The 17617-nt window shown below is 47.0% G+C and overlaps 1 protein-coding gene across 2 annotated transcripts in view; it reads right to left on the minus strand.

Moving 5' to 3' along the window:
* Positions 1-17617, minus strand: part of LOC119964754 (proto-oncogene tyrosine-protein kinase LCK-like) — a 156376-nt gene that overhangs the window by 84291 nt on the left and 54468 nt on the right. For both annotated transcript variants that reach the window (XM_038794710.1, XM_038794700.1), the window contains 3 exons: positions 6027-6096; positions 4187-4280; positions 1829-1927 (listed from right to left, as the gene is read on the minus strand). In XM_038794710.1, the coding sequence (XP_038650638.1) occupies positions 1829-1927; positions 4187-4280; positions 6027-6096 (263 nt within the window). The remainder of the gene's footprint in view (positions 1-1828; positions 1928-4186; positions 4281-6026; positions 6097-17617) is intronic.

The following is a 17617-nucleotide window of genomic DNA, read 5'->3' on the forward strand; positions in this document are numbered from 1 at the left end:
GCTTGCCCCGGCCATGCCAAACTGGCAGTATCAGCCTGTGCCGGGGGAAGTGCAGGTGCGGATCATCTGGGGAGCCCCGTTTAGGGTGGGTGGTGGGGGGGGGGGGGGGGGGTTCCCATTATGTTTTCTGGTGGTGGGGAGCCCCTGATGATTGTGACGTGGTGGGGCGGGGGGGGGGGGGGGGGTTGCAGAGAGAGGAATTGAGTCCCTCTGATGCTTGTGCGGTGGGAGTGGAGGGGTGGGAAGCAGAGACCCTGATGCTGGTCCTCTGTATCCATTGGAGGGTGAGGGTGGGCAGTTACTTCTAGTTCAGATCGCTGTGCCCATTAAAGGTGGCACCCTGTAGAGCCAACCTTTCCGGCTCTGTCACACTGCATGCCCCACCATGCCGCAACCCACCCCCCCCAATGCCGCAACCCACCCCCCAACCCCCCCACCCCCCCAACGCCGCTACCCCCCCCTTTCCCCCCACTTCCCCCCTCCAACGCCGCTAACCCCCTCCCCACCCCTCTCCACCCCTCTCCAACGCCGCGACCCCCCCTCCCCACCCCCCCCTCCAACGCCGCGACCCCCCCCCTCCCCACCCCTCCAACGCCACGACCCCCCCTCCCCACCCCTCTCCAGCGCCGCTACCCCCTCCCCACCCCTCTCCACCCCCTCCCCACCCCTCTCCACCCTCTCCAACGCCGCAACCCCCCCCTCCCCACCCCTCCCAACCCCTCTCCAACGCCGCTACCCCCTCACCACCCCTCCCAACCCCTCTCCAACGCCGCTACCCCCCTCCCCACCCCTCCCAACCCCTCTCCAACGCCGCTACCCCCCCTCCCCACTCTTCCCAACCCCTCTCCAACGCCGCTACCCCCCCTCCCCACCCCTCCCCACCGCTCTCCACCCCTCTCCAACGCCGCTACCCACCCCCCCCGCGCACTCGATGTAGGTTACTGAACGGCGTCAACCATCATCAATGGTTGACGCCGTTATAAACCTACTTTGATTTTCGCCAACATGACCCATGGCCACATCGGCGGGACTTCGGCCCGTCCGGGCCGGAGAATTATTCACCCTAAAAATAACATGACATCCCGCCGGCGCCAGCTGTTCTCCGAGGCGGCCGGCGGGATTTGAACAACGCCGTTTTATGGCGGGTGGGATAATTCCTTACATGGCGGGAGCGGGAATAACGCCGCCCCCGGCCGACTCTCGGACCCTGCGTGGGGTCGGAGAATTTTGCCCGAGCTTTCGGAGCACTGCTCCTTCCTCAGGTTCACTCAGAATCACTCAGATTCACCTGAGGAAGGAGCAGTGCTCCGAAAGCTCGTGTTTGAAACAAACCTGTTGGACTTTAACCTGGTGTTGTAAGACTTCTTACTGTGCTCACCCCAGTCCAATGCCGGCATCTCCACATCATGTTTAAAATTGAGAACATTAAGATTTTTCATTTCAAGCTGAGTTGCAATGTCTGAATAAAACAACCCTTTCCATTCGAACCTAGTGTTCAAGTCTTTCTTCAGCCTAGCTGAATGAAGTTTCTCACGCTCAAATTAGTCTGGACTGTCTAATCTCAAGTCTTGAGTTCAGATCAGATTCTGGCAAAGCTGCAAAACATCTGGAAGTTTGTTTATAAATTTCATGAAGGAGAAGATGTTTAGAAATGGGACGGACGCACTGCAGCTGCTGAAGGAAATGGGAATTGGGGAAATCCTACGATTTCATGTGACAGGTCAACCCAGGAGACGAGTGGAAGGATTCCCACAGTATTAGTTCATAAACACAACCAGAAAGTGTAATTGGAATAAATAGGATTGAACAACAGGGAAAGGATCCTTACGGTTCAATCTCCAGTGTGTGCGCTTGTGCCACAAAATTGAATGGGATGTATCCTTCTTCTCCTGTCACCAAAGACTGGGCTTTCCACCAGTCCCCCTCCCTGTCAGATAAGGACAAATCACATTGATTATTTTACCTTGGATCACAATGAAGAAATAAAAAAACAGAACATCAAACATCAACCTGCTCCGGAACCTACTCACAATCCCCTGAGGAGATTTACTGCATGAATGTCTTCTGATCTCCAATTATCTCCAATCCCCACAGAATCCCACAGTTGGAACAAACGACAAATAACCTCACCAGAAGTATCTGGACAGACACTTTTCTCCCGGAGGAGGAGTGAGCTGTGAGAACTCCTTCTTTGGAATCTCCTCCAACCCTTGGCCCCCCCTCATGTCAATGGCCTTGCAGGGGGCATGTGGAGCCTCACCCTCAGAAGACAATCCTCCTATACGCTCCTCAATAGTCATGAGTTGTCAAGATTAATGCTCATTCACAGTAAGGTACTTAGAAAAGCTATAAATTTGGATAAGGTTTTATTTCAAATAACTGAGCAACAATTTGGCTTACATCAATTTAGTTTACGGAAAATACATACTGTGAAAAAATATTTTTAACGTATAATTCAGCTCCGTGTTTTTTCCATGAAAAATCCAAAGACATCAGATTGTGAAATATTGTCAAACTCAGAACCTGTATCAGTAGATTCCTGTCGTACCATGGATACCATTGCAAGAACAGACAACAGAGACTTCTTCCTGTTTGTTGTCAATATTCCGAAAATATTTAATGTTGATGATAAATGATTTGATGGTACAATTAATGGGATAATTCATTTTTTAAAAGCAATAAAATACATGATTAGGATGCATTATTTTGGTTGTGAGTATATCTTAATGCCAATCTTAAATCTTGCTCTGGTCCATGTGGAATGATTACACCACAATGTGACATCCAAAAATATTCTGACAATGCCAGGTAAAATATTTTAATGCACCTTACATTTCAAATGAATACTGTTGCAATTTATGCAGTGAACTCTATTCATGATCTTACAATGAGTGAACGTATTCATACTGGTTAGTGGGTGCTGGTGCTTCACTGGACAGAGATAAGCTGTGGTGACAAAACGGAAGTTGGGTTTGTCTTATTTGTTCTATATTTATTTGCAGCGAGTAAACAGTTTGTTAACATTTAGAACTTCTTTCCCTTGTATGCCAAACATTGGTGAACAGAAACAATGGCCTGATTTCTACTGCGGGCTTCAGGGACCTGACAGTAGGGTGACAGATGGGTCCTGAGGCCAGACTTGCTGTGACTGGACCAGCTCAGTGATTTTACTGCAGGTGACCTCATGACAGCCCATCTGCAGGCTTGCAGCCCAATAAAGAAAGAAGGTGGGCAGACTCTCGATGGTGCTGGCAAACGGGCAGTAGCTCTGAAACATTGACAGCCCCACCTGGAGAGATTAGTATTGCTGAAGCCGAGAGGAGACCAGGGAGCACCAGGTATTTAAATTAAAAATAAAAACTTTAGGGAGCCGAGAATCTAAGCGGAAACCCCTTCGGGTGGGGCGGGGGGGGGGGGGGGGGGGGGGGTTGATTGTTAGTGTCATCCCTGTCCATGGCCCCCTCTTTGGGCCATGGGGACCATGGCTCTGAAGCCACCCCAGACTGCTGTAAAATGACAACATCTATAAAACTGGTGGCTTCTCAATGTGGCAGAGGCCACACCACCTCAACACACTCTTTAAAAAAGACCTGAATTGGGCCATTAGGTATGCAAATCGAGGGGTGGCATGTGGCGCAGTGGTTAGCACTGGGACTGCGACGCTGAGGACCCGGGTTCGAATGCCGGCCCTGGGTCACTGTCCGTATGGAATTTTCACATTCTCCCCATGTCTGCGTGGGTTTCACCCCCACATCCAAAGATGTGCAGGCTAGGTGGATTGGCCACACTAAATTGCCCCTTAATTGGAAAAAGATTAATTGGGTACTCTAAATTTATTTTAAAAGGTATGCAAATCGGTTGCGCACCTCCTTGGAACAGGCAGCCAATCTACCTTGCAGCCCACGACTGAGAAAACTCCCCAGTGATGGAACTGCATTGGGGTGACATCCTAATGTGGCTCCCCGTTATTGTACAAAATCCCTCTTCCCTCTCTCCACACCTCCACTCCCACCACCGCATTGCGGGGGGGGGGGGGGGGGGTGCTGACAGTAAACATCTGCTCAATATATCTCGGTTGCAGTGCTTAATTGAGTTTTGGTGTATCCACTTAGTTCAATTTATCAACTTACATTTTCTGCCAATTTTTCTCTGACAACACATGAAGTCTATTCCCCAGGTGACTCACCGTTTGAGAACTTTCAGCTGGTCACCTTCCTTGAAATCCAGATCATCCTGATGTTTTCGCTCGTAGTTGTACAAAGCAACAAATACATCATCATCTGGAAAACAATCAGTTCAGTTGCTTTTACACCAATAGTAAAAGTTAGTTTGAGTTATGAATGAAGTTTATTTTTTGTGATGCCGACATGAGGCAATCGTAGCAGCTCACTCCCATTCATCACAGCCTTGTGCTGAGAATTCCAAAGCACTGAAAATTCAAAGCAACTGAAATAACGCAGCAAAGCGGGAATTGAATGCTTAAAAAATTGATTGGTCTGGTAATTGGAATTAGGAGGGGCGGACGATATGATGGGCGGGATTCTCCGTCCTGCCAGCCCCGTTTTCCGGTGCGGCGCACCCTTGCCGGCAGGGGGAACCAACGTACGCTCGGCTGGCCAATGGGATTTCCCATTGTGGCCATTCCACGCTGTTGGGAAACCTGTGGATGCACTGCCTGCGAAACAAAGGATCCCGCCGACAGAGAATCCCAAGGTTACGTTTTGTATCTGATCCAACACTAACTCCCGGATGCATGCTAATATATTGAGCATGATGTTCACCCACAATGAAGAAAAGGCAATACGTGAGACAAGGGCCAGCTGTATTTGTGACGGTAGAGTGGAATATTCCATTTGTCTAGTGTTTCACATTAGGTAGAGTAGCTGTGTGTACACCCCATACAAATGGCACATGACTCTTGCACAAATGATAGGTATATCTAAAACTTTCCGTATAAATTGTGAGATTGTTCTTGAACATTAATGGCTTGAATGTTGTGATACAGAGCACAATTTTAATATTTGCAGCTGACACGGAAGTTGGGAATGCCATAAGCCATGAGGAATACTGTAATAAACTTTAAGAGGACACAGGCAGGCTGGTGCAAGGGGCAGAAACATGGAAGAATGGAATTCAACACAGAAAAATGTGAGGTGTTAACGTTTTGAAAAAGCAGATTGAGAAGAAAGAATGCTGACTGTATGTGAAAGAGTGTCCAAGAAGACGGAGACCTGAGAATGTTGGTACACAAACCCTCGAAGGTGGCAGGACAGATTAATAAGGGATCGAGATCCCAGATTTTAGAGTAAGAAGTCTTACAACACCAGGTTAAAGTCCATCAGGCTTGTTTCAAATCACTAGCTTTCGGAGCACTGCTCCTTCACCTGAGGAAGGAGCAGTACTCCGAAAACTAGTGATTTGAAACAAACCTGTTGGACTTTAACCTGGTGTTGTAAGACTTCTTACTGTGCTCACCCCAGTCCAACGCCGGCATCTCCGCATCTAGATTTTATAAACTGAGGTTAAAACTTGTGTTGAAAAATGTTTGTGGATTTTGAGTAATGTCCATCACACACGCACTGTAAATTCAATTATCCTGCCACTTCAGGATACCTGGGGCAAAAGTCCCGCATTCTTAATTTTCATGGTTTTGTAAGGAAAATATCCAAGAACAAAGAAAATTACAGCACAGGAACAGGCCCTTCGGCCTTCCATGCCTGCACCAATCATGCTGCCCATCTGAACTAAGACCCCTACCCTTCCGGGATCCATATCCTTCTATTCCCATCCTATTCATATATTTGTCAAGACGCCCCTTAGAAGTCACTGGAACTCCGACAGTGAGTTCCAGGCTCCCACCACCCTCAGTGTGAAAAGCTTTAATAAAATTTTGCAGGAGAACAAGGATACAGCATTGTAAGAAAGCAGTCATACATTATTTACCGAAGATAACCATCCATTCAGCCTGGAGATACCACTCGTGAGTTCTGATTATAGTAAGGAAGCAGCCTTGTATCTCAACTTACCTACAAAGGGAGAAGATGGTGCAGACTGAATTTCATAGGACACCAGGGGATCACGTATTTCACGATAGTTCTGTAATAAAAGCAGGTAACAGTGATATACCCCTCTATCGTGAAGAGGCACTTTAACATCAAAATAATAAGATAGAAAATTAAAGCTATAATTACATCCTTGGGATGCTCCTGTAGTCCTCAGAACATAAAGTAAATATCAATACGTGATGAGCTTGCATTTAACAAACTTGCATGGTGATGAGCTTACTTCATTTTATTCACTCATGGGATGTGGGTGTCGCTGACGAGGCCAGTATTTATAGCTCTTTTCTACTTGCCCTTGAGAAGGTGGTGGTGTGCTGCCTTCTTAAACCGCTGAAGTCCTTGTAATTTGGGGAGGGAGTTCCAGAATTTTGACCCAGTTACAATGAAGGGAACGGAGATATAATTCCAAGTCATTTTGTTGTGTGACTGTGAAGGAATTTGCAGGTAGTGGATTATCGATGTGTTATGATCCTGGGCTAGACCCACAGGTTTTTGGTAAGTCCTGGGTAGGGACCAGTAACATTTTGTTTAAAGTAGACAAAGTTTGAGATTTACAACAAACTAAGAGAATAAAGCCACAAGATTCCACAGGCTTTGAACAAAAAAAATAAATTTTACTATGCTACATTAGAAAGATAAATCATTTTACAATATCCAGCTTATAGTCTAATATTCGGGATTAATATGAGGTACATGTGAATTAACAGATAAACTGTGCTCAAACGCACCATACTGCACAATGAATGACAGATGCAACTAACACAGAGTCCATGGACTACTCAACAACCCACCCAGACTTCAATAAACACTGTGAGTCAACCAATCCCACTAATATTCTGAGGGATTTCAGTCTTCGCCTTCGAAGATTTAACTTAGAAACTCTCTCCAGATGTTGCTCCAGCTCAGATGGCATCAACAATGGCCCACCTTGCAGGATTTCAATTTTATCTCCCGAGTCTCCATTCCCTTGGATTCCCGAGACTGCACTAACTCACAAGTACAACTCCAGCTCTTTGGCTGTACTGAGCAGAGCTCTCCTGCTCTAAAGGGCTACTTTTGTCCTAACAGCCTGCAGGAGAGAGTCATCTACCTTCTGCTGCCTTCTTGGATCGTTAAGGATTCTCTTGGGCCCTCTTCAGTTACCAGGGGTCCCCTTCAGCCCACTCCACTTAACTTCTGCTACCACAGCCCTTTTTCTGTTTGGAGCCTGTTTTTCTGCTCCTCTCTTTTTTCCTTTAACGTAACAGGCATCTGGCTCTGTCCCCTTTCTTTTTACGACCTCTCCCTATCCCCTCGCCTTTGGGTCCTCTCCTTCTTTCTTTGGGACTTCTTCCTATTCCTTTGCATTTGGAACCTCTCCTTCTTGTGTCTCTCTTTGGGACCTTTCACTATCCCCTCTCTCTTTGGCATCTCTCCCTATCCCCTCACCTTTGAGACCTCTCTTTTGTCAAGTTAACAAGATTAACAGTGATCTTGAGATGAAAATAAAATAACAGCAAAGAAACAAGATTAGCAGGGCTCTAGAGACGTTGAGGTGCAAATAGCCATATCAGTAGCATCAAAATAACAAGACAACAAAATGATTAAAGGCAAGGAACTTGAGAGAGGCAGGCAGCAAAATTTACAGAGGGGATTATCGAAGAGACTGATAAGTATAACTGTGGGCACCCTCATTGGGGAAACAGACAGGTTCTCCATTCAACAGCCAGTTCGGTCTGTTCCATCTGTGATCTCAGCTGCAGTTTCTTGCCTTTCCTGATCCAAGAAGATAGGTTTCGCAGACTAAGCAGTATTGTGTGGTAACTGTTAACTGGATTTGACCTACAGAATTACCAAAATTGATGTTGCTTGAGAAATTGGGGGCCGGATTCTCCGACCCCCCCCCCCCCCCCCCCCCCCCCCGGCCGGGTTGGAGAATCGCCAGAGGGCGCGTGAATCCCGCCCCTGCCGTCCGCCGAATTTTCCGGCACCGCTGATTCGGTGGGGGCGGGAATCGCGCCGTGCCGGTCGGCAGCCGCTCGCAACAGCCCCCCGGCGATTCTCTGACCCGCGATGGGCCGAAGTCCCGCTGGTTCTTTGCCAGTCCCACCAGCGTAAATTGGACTAGGTATCTTACCGGCGGGTCCTGGCGGCGCAGGTGGGCTCTGGGGTGCTGGGGGAGGGGGGTGCGGGGCATTCTGGCCCCGGGAGGGGTGCCCCCATGGTGCCCTGGCCCGCAATTGGGGCCCACCGATCCGCGGGCGGGCCTGTGCCGTGGGGGCACTCTTTTCCTATGCATCGGCCGTGTCAGCCTCCGCGATGGCTGACGCATAGGTGAAACCCCCGCCTACGCATGCACAGGAATGACGTCAGCAGCCGCTGACGCTCCCGCGCATGCGCGGACTCGCGCCGGCAGGCGGAGTCCCTTCGGCCCCGGCTGGCGTAGCGCCAAAGGCCTTCCACGCCAGCCGGCAGGGCCCAAACCACTCCGGCGCTGGCCTAGCCCCTGAAGGTGTGGAAGATTCCGCACCTTTGGGGCGGGCCGACGCCGGAGTGGTTAACGCCACTCCGTCCTGCCGGGACCCCCTGCCCCGCTGGGTACGGGAGAATCCCGCCCTTGGTGTCTCAGTGAGTTCAGGAAATGTGGGTATATTTTGCGTACAAAAAGTAACTTTAGATAAAGCAGTGTGTTTAGTTACTAATATATTTAAATGTCATGGTGTGTACAGACAAAACCTTTGAAGTATAAGAAAACAGTCTGGATAGACTTATAATGGATTTGAACATGTTAAACAAGTAATTTTGATAGTTGGGTGAGAGCATTAAAAATAGAAGCCTATGAATCCCTTAGAGAAGTAATTCTGTTGGAAGAGTTTAAAGACTTGTTCCCGACAATGATATTCATGTGGAGACAAAATAAAAGAGTTAAAACTGCAAGACATGCAATGGAGTCTGCTGACGATTATGAGTTAGTTCATAAGTCAAAACCTTTCTTTCGACACTCTTTTACATCTGAGAAAAATGGATATGTGTGGGAAAGGACAGTTGAGCAAAAAGAGGGAGTGGTTCAAAATTTCCAAGGAGTCTTCATCTCAAAATAAAACAGATAGTGCTGAAGGGATAAGAGGAATGAGGAAAGTTAGATGCTTTTATTGTAATAAATTGGACCACACCAAGTCAGTATGTTGGCTGTTACAGGGAAAGCTGAATGAAGTTGTAAATCTTAAAATGGGAAATATGAAATCAGAGGCTGGAGAAGCAGGTAGGATTTATGCACAGAGTAAAGGAGCAAACAATAGGAATGAAAATGTGTGCACAAATAGTACACTGGGTTACGGGGATAGGTTGGAAGGGTGGGATTAAGTGGGGTGCTCTTTCCAAAGGCCGGTGCAGACTCGATTGGCCAACTGGACTCCTTCTGCACTGTAAATTCTATGATTCTATGATTCTACAGTGGCAGAGTGACCAGCAGGTGGTCGATGTGTTTCAGGATTTTGTGTGCGAAGGTCAAGTATTTCCATGTGAACAGACTAGAATGGGGAAAGATATTAAAATATTAAGAGACACAGGTGCAAGTCAATCCCTAATGTTGTGAAATAAAGATAGTTGTTACCCAGAACAGATACTGAAGGGAGAGGTTCTGATCAGCAGTATTCATCATGAAAAAATAAAAATTATTTTGGTAAAAATAAACATAGGGAGTTGTTTGAAGACAGAAGAACTGGTTGTAGGAATGATAGAAACAGTACCCAATAGAGGGATTCACTCTATTCTAGGGAATGATATTAACAGGATCACAGATAGTACTGATCACTACTGTAGTTAACAGCCGATAGAAAACCCAGCGACAGAGAAATTGCAAAGAGACCCTCCTGGGGTTCTTCATAAAGTGCAGTGATAAGTTCACAGGCCCATCAGATATGACAAAGAGGGACGAATTGCCAGCATACGATGAGACAAATGAGATCAGATTACCTTGTACCACCTTTAACCAGCTGAATGAAGATGAAACAGACAAATGAAAATGAATAGATGTGTTTAATTCAGAGACTGATGGAATTGCAACAGGATGATTCCATCTTAAAACAAATCTATCAGACAGCAGGGAATGAAAGCAATAGTTGATAGGGAAGCACAGATCCATAATTTTATAGCAGGAGAAACAGCCAAGCAGGGAGATCTTTATAATAATGAAACCGAGAAGGAGAAGGGTTAAATTCGGACAGTTCCTCTCTGAAATTCACTTGTATTATGGGCCAGGGTTTAGAGAACACCAAAGTATATCATGGAATTCACCTGACCCACAACCTTTAATAGATTTTGGTTATGGGGAGCACAAGGGTCCACTTTACAGGTGTGATGCAACAGAGAACTAAAGTATGTTTAAACAAAAGCAATGTTTAGTCTATGAATCCAGTTAACATTTTATAAACACATAGTAAACATCCTATTAACTACCAACACTGATACTCCCCCCTCCCCAAAGATACAGTACTATATATGTAACCCTCAGTAACTTTCCTAACTACACCCAAAAGTCAAAAACCCTTTTTAACAAAGACAGTAGGTTTGCATTCCTTACAGAAACAGGTATTACTTTGAAATCATCAAATTATCTGGAGACATTCTTTAGTTGGCAGAGAGAGAGAGAGAACACCTCCTTGGTTTGAATGCAGCTCTCAAACTGAAAACGAAACTCAAACTCAGAGCCAAAACCAGCTTCCAGCTCAAAGCGAAGGTAAAAAGCAGAGCAGAGCCCAGCTCCACCCAGCGCCGGCCCTAGGGTTGCTGGCGCCCCGGGCAAGCTGAACTTCGGCGCCCTTGGGGGGGGGGGGCCGAGAGGGGGGGGCGGGGCCGAGAGGGGGGGGCCGAGAGGGGGCGGGGCGGGGCCAAGAGGGGGGCGGGGCCGAGAGGGGGGGGCCGAGAGGGGGGGGCCAAGAGGGGGGGCGGGGCCGAGAGTGGGGGCCGAGGGGGGGCCGAGAGGGGGGGGCGGGGCCGAGAGGGGGGGCCGAGAGGGGGGGGCGGACCCGGGGGGGCGGCGGGGGGACGGACCCGAGGGGGGGGGCGGCGGGACGGACCCGAGGGGGGGGGCGGGGGGGGAGCGGACCGAGCGGGGCCGGACCGAGCGGGGGCCACCCTGAGGCACCGGCCCAACTGCGCATGCGCGGGACCCGAGTCTCTGGCGCCCCCTAGCACATGGCGCCCCGGGCGACTGCCCGAGTTGCCGGTGCCTTGAGCCGGCCCTGGCTCCACCTGCATAATGACATCACTGCAGCCACTTGAGAAGACAAACATTTCTTAAAGTGACATTCCCACGGCACATCCTGTCAAGAAAAAAAACCCATCAACTTTAAGATGGTTTATTTTTTACCTTTTCCAAATGCAATTTTGGCTAGGTTTACCACCAAACCCGCCTCCTTAAGTCAACCGAATAACTCCATCAGATGCTTCAAATGTTCTTACTATGTCTGACTAAAAATTACCAGATCGTCAATGTATACCGCAAAATTGGGTAATCCTGAAATGACTTTGTTAGTTAACCGTGGAAATGTGGCTGGAACGTTTTTCATGCCAAATGGCATAACTTTGAATTGGTATATATCATCTGTAGTCACAAAAGCTGAAATCCCCTTCGCCCTTTCAGAATAAGGTACCTGCCAGTAACCTTTAAGTTTGAAAATAAAAGCCGATTGTCCCACCTTCTCAATGCAATCATCAAACGTGGGATATGATAAGAGTCCATTCTTGTAACTGCATTAAGCTTTCTATAGTCCACACACAACCGTTGGGTACCATCCGGTTTTGGTACCATCACTATGGGTGAGCTCCATTGGCTGCAACCCACTTCAATTTTTAAGCATACTTTCACTTTCCTTGTTAACCTGTGCCAATTTTAAAGGGTTAAGTCTATTCTACATGGATGTTGTTTAATTGGAAGAGCATTTCCCACATCTACATTATGTATCGCCATTTTAGTACTTCACAACTATCTCCACAAACTTGCCCATGTGATATCAATAACTCTTTCAGGTCAGCAAGAAAGAACATACAGCATTGTGGGCTTCCAGGAGAAATTTCTCATTCAATTACACTCAATGCCTGACTGAGGGATCCAGCATTAGGAAGTTGGGAAGCATGGGAAATATGAGGGGGGCAGGGGACAGGCATGCTGAGAGATAAAATGTACACTTTTATGGCACTAAATCACATCTCATAACACAATGCTATGGTACTCCACATATAGCAAACTATATTGTTTTAAATCTCAGTAGAGCTAAATTGACTTCAAGTGTGATTTGCTGCAATAAATTATCAGCGGGTTGTCACATCTCCTACATGGGGTAAATGCAATCTTTGATAATCATGGAAATGAACTGCAGAAAGTTAGATTCCCCCTGCAAAGTACTAGGCTCCATCACCACTTTACACTCAGGTTATTTACGGTTTCAGTGTAGATGAAACATGGCTGTTGCCTAGAAATAACTTTAAATGTTTAATCTGGTAAATGACAACATTAATGCAAAATGATCAGGTGACAGGTTGGTGGATTTATTGGCAGCAGAAAACCAAAAATTCCAATTTCAGTCATGGCTGCAGTAAGGGCTAGGGAGATATTGAAGGAATATGGTAATGCAGCCAACTGCATTTAAATAAATATCTCTTGTTTTATTCTTGCCAACTTTCCTCCTCTTTTAAAATCTTGGACTCTGCTGATGTACGGTTGCCCTCTCGCAGTCAACCCTGCACGCATTATTTTTAAATGATCCTTAAAATAAAATGTCACTGTCTGTTTGACTGATGTGCCAGATTCCGTCCTAACCTAATGCCCACATAGATGCACAGCAATCAAGAGTAGGAACTGGACCAACTCATCCCTCCCTGATCCAGGACCACGGAGGTCCCATGTAACAACCAGACAGCTGTACCAAGATCAACTAATCCAGTATAGAACGGGGACTTGTCTCTCAGAATCAAATATGGAGTCATAGAGCTTTACAGCATGGAAACAGGCCCTACGGCCCATCTTGTCCATGCCACCCAGTTATTACCACTAAGCTAGTCCCAATTGCCCGCATTTGGCCCATCTCCCTCTGTAACCATCTTTCCCATTTAACTGTCTTAAATGCTTTTTAAAAGACAAAATTGTACCTGCCTCTACTACTGCCTCTGGCAGACACTCACCATCCTCTGTGTGAAAAAATTGCCCCTCTGGACCCTTTTGTATCTCTCCACCCTCACCGAAAACATATGCCCTCTAGTTCGAGACTCCCCTACCTTTGGGAAAAGATGTCGACTGTCTACCTTATCTATGCCCCTCATTATTTTATAGATTTCTATACGATCACCCCTAAGCCTCCTATGCTCAAGGGAAAAAAGTCCCAGTCTATCCAGCTCTCCTAATAATTCAAAACATCAAGTCCTTGTAGCATCCTAGTAAATCTTTTCTGCACTCTTTCTAGTTTAATAATATGCTTTCTATGATAGGGTAACCAGAACTGTATGCAGTATTCCAAGTGTGGCCTTACTAATGTCTTGTACAACTTCAACAGGATGTCCCAACTCCTGTATTCAATGTTCTGACCAATGAATAAGTCTCACGGGATCCAGGCCGAATGCCTTTTTCACTGCCCTGTCCACCTGTGACTCCACTTTCAACCTGTATTCTGAGATCCCTTTGTTCTATAACTCTCCCCAACTCCCTACCATTAACTGAGTAGGTCCTGCCCCAATTCGATCTACCAAAATGCATCACTTCACATTTATCTAAATTAAACTCCATCTGCCATTCGTCGGCCCACTGGACCAATTGCTCAAGATCCCATTGCAATCCTAGATAACATTCTTCACTGTCCACTATGCCACCAATTTTGGTGTCATCTGCAAACTTACTAACTATGCCTCCTAAATTCTCATCCGAATCATTAATATAAATAAAAAATAACAGTTTACCCAGCACTGATCCCTGAGGCACACCGCTGGTCACAGACCTCCAGTTTGAAAAACAACCTTTTACAACCAGCCTTTGTCTTCTGTCGTCAAGCCAATTTTGTATCCAATTGGCTACCTCACCCTGGATCCTGTGAGACTTAATCTTATGCAACAACCTAGCTTGTCAAAGGCCTTGCTAAAGTCCATGTACACAACATCGATTGCACTGATCTCATCTACCTTCTTGGTTCCCTCTTCAAAAACTCAATCAAATTCGTGAGACATGATTTTCCACAAAGCCTCGCACATTTCCTCTAACCTTTGCCCCACAGACCTTAAACCTATGCCCCCTGGTGACTGACCCCTCCACCCTGGGAAAGAGTGCATGCCCACCCACTCTACCCATGCCCCTCATAATCTTGTAGACCTCTATCAGGTCACCCCTCAATCTCCGTCTTTCTGATGAAAACAGTCCGAGTCTATTCAGCCTCTCCACATAGCTAACACCCTCCAGACCAGGCAACATCCTGGTAAACCTCCTCTGCACCCTCTCCAAAGCCTCCACATCCTTCTGGTAGTGCGGCGACCAGAATTGTGCGCAATATTTCAAGTGCAGCCTGACCAAGGTTCTATACAGCTGTAGCATGACTTGCCAGTTTTTATACTCGATGCCCTGTCCAATGAAGGCAAGCATTCCGTATGCTTTCTTGATTACCTTGTCCATTTATGTTGCCACCTTCAAAGATCTGTGGACCTGCACGCCCAGATCTTTCTGACTTTCTATATTCTTAAGTTTTGCCATTTACGGTATATTTCCCCTCTATATTAGACCTACCAAAATGCATTACCTCACATTTGTCCGGATTAAACTCCATTTGCCATTTCTCTGTCCAAGTCTCCAACCTATCTGTGTCCTGCTGTATCCTCTGACAATCCTCAACACTGTCTACAGCTCCACTAACCTTGGTGTTATCCCCGAACTTACTAATCAGTCCAGCTACATTTTCCTCCAAATTGTTTATGTATACTACAAACAACCTGTGGAACACCACTTGTCACAACCTGCCATTAAGAAAAAAACACCCTTCTACTGCTACCCTCTGTCTTCCGTCACCGAGCCAGTTCTGTATCCATATTACCACCTCACCTCTGATCTCGTGTGACTTAACCTTTTGTACCAGTCTGCCATGAGGGACCTTGACAAAGGCTTTACTGAAGTCCATGGAAACAACATCCACCGCCCTCCCCTCATCAATCATCTTTGTCACCTCCTCAAAAAACCCGATCAAGTTAGTGAGGCACAAATCTCGTTTCACAAAAACATGCTGTCTATCACTGATGAGTCCATTTGTTTCCAAATGGGTATAAATCCTGTTCCTGAGAATTCTCTCCAATAATTTACCTACTAACTACTACCGATGGGAAGAGTTTGTTCTGATGACTGTCTGCTACAAATCAATTTTCTGTCTGTACGGAAAGTATTCAATTTATAAAACGTAAATACGTCCTTTGCAAATTTCTATTATGTAAATGCTTTATACAAGAACAATTTTATAGTTGCTTTCAGTATTATCGACATGCTTTAATTATTGTCAATTGCTGCAGAATTGAACTAATTGTCATCAGTCATAACAATTTGCTTTGGAATAAGAAATTCTAATTGAAAGTAAATAACAGAGATTTTGTAATATTTGTGACCTAATCCAATTCCTTTCATATTGACGCGATGTCAGAACTAACCTGCAAATAATCCAAGTGGCTTTACCACACACAGCGCGCATCGACTGAGACACAGGAGGAAATGCAACAGAAATTATTTGATTCACACAGCAATAAAGTGAGGAGGGTATCACTTGAACTCTTCAATGAGACACTTTTCATGTAACCATTCCCTGAGATTGGCTACCTCAGTGCAGGTAAGTGTTCTAGCTAGATCTTTAACAATTTGTGGAACTAGATCCCTCACGGGTACACTGAACTATCAGCTGAATTGGGTTAAAATTTTGAAGAAGTCAGACTTCAAAATTTGTCAAGAAACCTGGGACGGGATTCTCCTTGCCCGACTCCGTAATTGGGAACGGCGATCAGGCAGAGGATGGCTCCTGATGCCAAAATTGTGGCAGACGCTGGTTTGATGCCGGGTTGCGATGCTCCGGCCCCTTCAAATCGCCGGCATCAGGATGTGCGCCGCGCGCAGTCGCAACCCCGTTGGAATGCCATCAGCCGACCCACCTGCAATGCTCCGCCTCCGATGGGCCGAGTTCCCAACAGCGCAAGCCACGTATGGTCTCAGCAGTCATGAGCCTGGAGTGACGGCTGTGGAGAGAGAGAGACCGTGCGGACATTGTCCAGCGCCGCCACACTCAGTCGAGATCCGTGCCGCTGACCGGGGGCTTCTGCCAGGGCTGGGGACAGTGGTGGGGGGGGGGGTGGTCAGTAGGTGGGCTTTGGGGTCTGCGTGGGTGGGTACGCAGTCCAGCACAGCCGGCAGCATCTTTTCCGGCGCGATCAGTGCGTGTGTGGGGGTGTAGGTGTGTGTGGCTGCAGCTTGTCAGCCTTGCACATGTGCAGCCTGGAGCGATTCTCCAACCGTTTCCCGCATGTTCGGCGGGTGCTTCACACGTTGCCGGTGCTAGCCCCTCACCAATAGCAGAATCGGAGCGGGTTTCACACCAATTTTTCCGTCGTGAAACATCATGAATCCTCCGTTCGCTTCGGCACTTAGCCTGAGGAACAGAGAATCCGGCCCCTGAACTTTAAACAATGGAAAATCCATCACTGAATCACGTTGTGTCTGGCATGGATTGGGGCATGCTGGGTGAATAGTGGTAAATGCCACAATTGCGATTCACACCGGTCGCAAACCAGTTTGCAATTTACCTGGACAGATCCCGATGGCGAGTTCCGGATCTGCCCCAAAAACGGCGAGAATATCATTACCCCACATTTACATTCATTTCAATCTCATTAATGAGATTGAAGTTCAATGCAGTGGCCTCCTGGGAATTATCTGACTCCCCAGCGATAAATCATGCGGACGCCGCTTAGTACACTTTTTCAAAAACATCAAGCTGGCTTGATGTCTTCTGAGGGGAAGTAAGGCGGTGAGTGACAATTTCCATTTTCCGGAATGCAGCCCCAGGGCACTGCAGCTGCTGCCACCCTGCTTGGGCGTGATGTGGGTGGGGGAGGGGTTTATAAGGCCACAAAGGGAACCACACCAAATAGATTATTTAAAATAACTATTATATACATCACACGGGAGATCGCAACTGGGTCTTCCTTGCCAGTGCCTAACTGGCCGGCTTTATATAACCATACAACTATATGTTGTTTAGAGGTCCCCCACCCCTTTAATGATGGCCAATGTACCCAAGGCAGATCCACAGATTTCTCAGCAATCCACTCAGACGTCAGTAACCACTGTGAGTCACACTCCGGGCGATTTTGAGCCCGTATTAGCCATAAATGGCGAAGCAGGCCCGAAATCTCAGAAGATTAGGGAAACAAGATTCTCACCGGTGAGATTTTGTTTCTTGATTTTCCATGCCCCTTATCTGTGGGGTACCGAGGCGGGAACCCAATTTCAATAAATTTTAAGAAAATTAAATATAATTTTAAGGCTTCCCCGCAATATGTTCTCTCCT

The sequence above is a fragment of the Scyliorhinus canicula genome, chromosome 1 (genome assembly GCF_902713615.1).
Source record: "Scyliorhinus canicula chromosome 1, sScyCan1.1, whole genome shotgun sequence".
NCBI lineage: Eukaryota > Metazoa > Chordata > Chondrichthyes > Carcharhiniformes > Scyliorhinidae > Scyliorhinus > Scyliorhinus canicula.